This window comes from Lupinus angustifolius, unplaced genomic scaffold (genome assembly GCF_001865875.1).
Source record: "Lupinus angustifolius cultivar Tanjil unplaced genomic scaffold, LupAngTanjil_v1.0 Scaffold_7_10, whole genome shotgun sequence".
Classification (NCBI taxonomy): Eukaryota; Viridiplantae; Streptophyta; class Magnoliopsida; order Fabales; family Fabaceae; genus Lupinus; species Lupinus angustifolius.
In genome coordinates, this window is record NW_017717633.1 from 15632 (window position 1) to 22052 (window position 6421).

The 6421-nt window shown below is 33.5% G+C and overlaps 1 protein-coding gene across 1 annotated transcript; it reads right to left on the bottom strand.

Moving 5' to 3' along the window:
* Positions 1–2378: 2378 nt before the first annotated feature.
* Positions 2379–6169, bottom strand: LOC109337496 (cytochrome P450 CYP72A219-like). The gene is made up of 5 exons (XM_019574473.1): positions 5849–6169; positions 4136–4353; positions 3580–3824; positions 2997–3384; positions 2379–2917 (listed from the first exon to the last, which is right to left on the bottom strand). The coding sequence occupies exons 1-5, from the start codon at positions 6126–6128 to the stop codon at positions 2483–2485; spliced, it is 1566 nt and encodes a 521-aa protein (XP_019430018.1). The 5' UTR covers positions 6129–6169; the 3' UTR covers positions 2379–2482.
* Positions 6170–6421: the final 252 nt, after the last annotated feature.

Here is a 6421-nt window from a genome sequence, read left to right on the forward strand (position 1 = left end):
TTGGTCCAAACCTGATAAAACAATTCTTGCCTGTATACCATCACGGATTTCATTAAAAGGCTTATACTAAAACAACAACCACCACTGAACCTTACAAAATTTTAGTCGCAATGCACATCCACGAGCGTAAGTGGGAGCTTTATAAACTAGGCCACTCTTTTTAATGTGCATACAGGAAATCGATTCCTGGTCAGTACCATAGGAGGGTACTATGATACCATTATACTAGATGCAACTTTCTATCTATGCTATTTGAAATTGACAAGAAACATGAGCCAATGTGAGATAGTGACAATCTGAAAATGTAACACTCTATACACTAAAAGCTGACATATACTATACATAGTTAAATTCAATTTGTTAAACACAATATTAGAGTTGAAAACAAGAAATCCGTCACTAACTTTACAGCTCCAACAACAGCCTCAAATCATACATGCTGTGAAATTGAGATATGAGTTAATTTCCTTGTATGGCAAAAGGAATAAAAAATGTTGTTTTCCTTTTCTGTTTATTAGTCTGCACCTAGTAACAAATTTGTTCTCTGCTAAACTATGAGGAATAGATATGATTTTTTTTAAGTGATTATGTGACAAAATATTTTACTCTTCACGTTTTTATACGCGAGTCACTCCCTATATATATATAGGGAGAGAGAGAAACTTGTTAATTTCCTTAATTCAAGTGAGGTATTGGAGTTAGTTACAATTCTTCTTTACAAAGTATATACTTACATAAAACATTGTTACATTTTTATAGTCTAGATAACACATACCATGTTTGTTAACACTTTGTTGGATATATGAGGACACATGAGGCACTATATCATCAGAAATAGCCATAGGTTTTGATTCAGCTTCACTTAGACTCTTGTGAAAATCTTTTAAGTCCCCACCCAAAAGCCTATAAGGGTTACCCTTAAGGCCTTGTTCTCTTAGCAACTTTTCTAGCTTCTTTGGTCTCAACCATAGCCAGTTTAGCATCCTCCATAACCATATAACACTGAGTGTAACTGTGGCCATAGCAACTATGCCTATGTTTGATGCCATTTCTGACTCTATGGAAAGAAAACAATAGAAGGCTTTAAGATTTGAGTGGTAAAATTTTATGCTAAAGTTTTATGTTACATTATATGTGTTGCTTGAAATGTTAACCTGTTGGAATAGTATTAAATGTTGGTGTAGAGTTATGTTCAATGACCCTCTAACTGTAGAACAGTTTCATTTGTTATTAAGTGATATTTAATATATTTAGTACTTTATGTATAGCATACCAGAGAGAAGTGAAAAACAAAAGTAACTTCTTTCTTGTAACAGTAAATGTTTTGGTGTGTTGCTGTTACAAACATTTTCATAGGTTTATGGAGTTTGGAGTTACTGCAACTTATCATTTATTAAAATGGAGTTTAAGGATTCTATTTCTCTACCCAAATACTAAATAGAGATGGACTGGCTTAAGGATTCTATTTCTCTATCCAAATACTAAATAGAGATGAAATGTGAAAATGAGAAACTAAGATAGTTTTTTTTTGGAAAAATGCCATTTGTGGATAGGATTTTAATTTATTTAGTACAGCCTATCCGTTTGTGGGTTAAAGACTGCGTATATCTGTTCTCCATAGAACCCACTAAGTTGGAGCCTCGTACACTTGGCTGCCCTTTTTGTTGCAGATACAAATATACAACAAATGCAATTAAGAAGCACCATGATTCAGAGTACAACAAATGCAATGCCTGTTGGAAATGTAAATTGTGAATATTTTGAGTACGACTTACTAACTCATGGTAGCCAACAATACTTTAATAACCTGTAACTATTTACTAATATGTTGTGACTAATTAACTGATTCAATAATAAATACACAGTTGGTAAAAAAATTGCATGAAAAGTGAAGGTGGACATGTGTAATTTGCATTATTCTTCTTCAACGTCATGAAATAATAAACAAGCCTTGTTTCTTTCTTTTCTACCAGCAAAAAATAGATACTGCTTCACTTGCGCTAATTTTATATTCCCTTTATAGGTTCAAATCCTGGAAACAGTCTCTCCATTTATAGGATAAGGTTGCATATATCTACCATCCTTAAACATACTAGGTGGGAGTCTCGTATACTAGGCTACCCTCTTAAATATAACAAATATCCTTCTTTCAGGAATTTCCTACCACATTTAATCTTCTGCAGTTATCTATAAATTAGTGAAGAATGAGGCACTTTGCTTTGATTTCTTTCTTTAACCACCGTAAAGGGTGATAAGTTCTTTGATGCATTTAGAACTAGATATTTCTCAGCTATAAGAGTTAAACCAAACACATTGAAAAAAGAACAAATTTATAAGACCAAATCTAAACACAGATCAATAGAATCAATTCAGCTATGTGACTGAAATCAAACATATAATAACAATTGAAAGATGTTTTTATTATTACATTATAAGCATGTGGCGCTGTGTTCTTAACATATTAATAAAAGCTTATTATTAACTATATTTTGAGTTTACGAAGAATAAGATGAGCACCATGTTTCGGCTGAAGAGTAACTACCACTGATGGAGCATGAGTATAGGTAGGAGAAAGTTCAAATGAGAACTTCTGTAAGATCAATGCTAAAGCCATCTTTGCTTCTACCATAGCAAAGTTTTGTCCAATGCATATTCTAGGACCCCATCCAAATGGAAAAAATGAAACTTTGCCATCATTTGTTGCCTTCGAAATACCTTCAGAAAATCTCTCAGGATTGAACTCATTTGCATCATCACCCCAAATTTCACGGTCATGGTGAACCAAACCAATTGGTAAGGTAACCTCAACTCCGGCAGGTAATGTTATGTTTCCAATTTTCACACTGTTGGGAACGGTTCGAGCAAGAGAGATTACTGGCGTGTATAACCTTAGAACTTCGTAAAAAATAATGGTGACCTGTAACAGAACGATTTATGCAAATGGTAAGCATCATGGTCAAACAATATTGTATGCATCATCATAATACGATACTTACGATCTTAAGGCGGCTCATCCCATCAAAATCTGGTTTTTGGTTCCCGAAGACTTGGAAAACTTCCTCCCTCGCGCGTGCTTGCCAATCAGGGTACCTACTCAATACAACCATAGTCCAAACAAGCAAAACTGCTGTGGTTTCTTGCCCTGCGAAGTAGAATAGCTTGCATTCCTCGATTACATCATCAATAGTCATTCCAACATCCTTATTGTTTCCATGTTCTTGAATTTCCTTGTGATTTGATTCCAATAATATGCCTAATAAGTCATTTTCCGTGGATTCACCTGCCTTCATTGCTTGCTCTCTCTTGTTAATAATTTCCTTAAGCGAAGACTTTACGTCTTGATTGACTTCCTTCATCCTCCGATGGGTAGGAGTAGGTAGAAACCTACACATAAACATACCCCATCACAATTTTTTGTAAATTGATTCTTGCATAAAGCAAATTTGTTTAGTTCTTAATGATAAATGTTATTTGCTAATCATTACTTGTGGTAAGGTTAGTTCACTTAAATGAAAATCATTTAATAATATTGATATTGCATTAGTTATCAAGCCGATCAAATATGCAGAGTAGTTTTACCTCCATCCAGGGATGTAAGCTTTCATAAAAGCTTTCGTTGTAAGCACAGCTTGCTCCTTTTGAAGTTCAAATATTCGTTTTCCTTCTTCGTAACTACTTCCGAATGCTGTTCTAGAAATAACATCACTAACCAAGTTCTGAAGGAAAGGCCATACATCCAATTCACATGATCCATCAGAAGACAGCATTTCCTCCCATTGGCTAATCAGATCATTGCAGCTTTTGAAGAATATTGGTAACATAATCTGTAGTGTCCAAGGAAAAATAAGGACTTCAAGTTTCTGGTATCAAACTATGCTCATAAACATCCACATCATGATGCTTATAAAGAAAATCTATGTTGCTTGCAAAAGTATTTGATGAAAGGTAAACTAATGCAAACTAAGCATACCATATATTTTTCTTAAGACTTAAGCGAAAACATTTCCGAGAAGAGTAATTCTTCATATGAAAGATAGACACACAAGTGAACTACCTAGAGTCTTTCTGACATCTTTTCGAAACTTATACAAGTAGATTATAATATAAGACTTATATCCTGTAAAGGGCAAGTAACCTTTATTTTTTCGATATTGAATGCAGGGTTAAGTATCCTTCTGTGTTTGTTCCACTTCTCGCCATCATAGGTTACAAGACCTCTAACTAGTAACTTGGCAAGTGGGTCCGCATTAGGCTTTTGGAAGTCATTGATCTTGTTAAATGCATCTCTGATTAGCTCAGGGTCATAGAAGGTCACCCTTGGTATCGGTCCAAGCCAGATAAAAGAATTTTTGCCTGCAAACCACCGCCAAGTTCATTATAAGACTTAAAACAAAGGTTAAAGGAAGTAAAAAACACAGAGCAGCTTTGTATATGTGCTATGAGATTGGCAAGAATCACTAACCAACATGAAAAAGTAACCATAAGAAAAAGTAACATGCTAGTGACTTAAGCATGCATATGCTATTCTTAACTAAAATGGGGTTTTTAAAACAATATTAAGGTATGAAAGCTTTAGATCTTTTATAGGTCAATAAATGTCTTCGATTATACCATGAGATTGAGATATGAATTATTAGAGGGTGAGCTTGGCACAACTATAAGATAAGTGCTTACCAATCATGGTGTCAAAGGTTCAAATCCTGGAAACAGACTCTCAACTTGTAAGGGTGAGGTTACGTATATCTACTCACCCTAAACCCTACTAGGTGGGAGCCTCATGCATTGGGCCGTCCTTATTGAGATATGAATTACTATCCTGTTTTACATTCCAGTTTATTTGTTGGGCAGCTACTAACACTTGTGTTCTGATGAGCAATGAGCAAATTCATTGCAAAGAGTACATAATAGCACCATTTCTTTGCAGCCTTACCACACACATATATAAAGGCTTGTTACATAGATCACAATGAAAAAACTAATGAGCTTCTTATTAGCCACACTAGGGAATCTCAACCACTGGTTCATGCTAGCAGTGATAGAACAATTTCTCACACAGCTTGCAGGTTCAATTCATATCAGAGTTCACAACAAATTCAGCATCACCTTACAAAAATTATAAGGATGAAAGTAATGTGTAAAAAAGGGAAAATTTGAAGCTATTGGCTCTGCCACCACACAACCATATAGGAGTCTAATACAGGGAATTATCTGCTATACAATCTTCTGAAATCAGGCATATAGAGGAATTTGTACAACTTAACAACAGGTCAAAATATATATTATTTTGTACTTTACAATTAAGTCTTCATCCCATAAAATAAGATCGGCTATATAGATCGAATGAGGTCATTATATTCTATTCCTAGTAATATTATATGTAGTTCTCTTCATTTTAGATACGAATTCGTGGTAACCTTAAAAAATATATGGTGGAGGTAGTTTATATGTTTTTTGGATTTTGGTAAATACACTTTAATATTTTTGGAAACTATTTATGTTTTTTATGAAAAATTAAATACATTAAAGTAAATATATTTAAGATAAATCTATAACCACGTTTAAATAATGATCGGACGGGATTACCTCCGCTGCGAGGATACATGTGAGAAACCAAAAATAATAATAAAATTCCCCGTATTTCTAACTAATTTTTTTTTCATTTTATATCAACTCGTATCTCTATTAAAAAATGATCATCTTAGATTAAAGTTTTATTTCTTCCTCACATCTACTGATCTGCTTCTTCTTAGTCATCTCTAAGCACATTGAAAAACTAGTTACAAAATACTAACAATTTAATAACAAGAACATATCCTACAATAATTACCAACATTATATACATGCATACCATGTTTGTTGACACTTTGATGAAGATAAGATGACACACGTGGGATTATGTCATCAGAGATAGGCATAGGTTTGGATTCAGCTTCTTTTCTACTCTTGAAAAGATCATTTAAATCACCAGACAAAGGCCTATATGGATTACCTTTAAGGCCTTGTTCTCTTAGCAATTTTTCTAACTTCTTTGGTATAAACCAATAAGAATTTATAATCCTCCATAACCATATAACAAAACCAACTATAAGTGTGACAAAAAGTGTAGTTGATACAGATGCTGCTACCATTTTTGCCTTTGTGATTGGTTGCTATGAGAAAGAAAACAATGCAAGCAAAGTGAAATGGTTCAAAGTTCAAACCATTAATGTTTAAGATTGGATGGGTGGTAGAATATGAGTTCCTGCTTTTCCCTTATATAGTATGGCCTTTTGTTTTAATGTAAATTAAAGAATAAAATTTCTATTTTGTTTTTGTTTTTTTAAATAAAGATTATTTTTCCCAAAATCATGTCTACTAACATATGTGGTTTACTTTGACACATTAAAAAAAATTAAGTCGTAAGAAATAATGTTGGAATGAT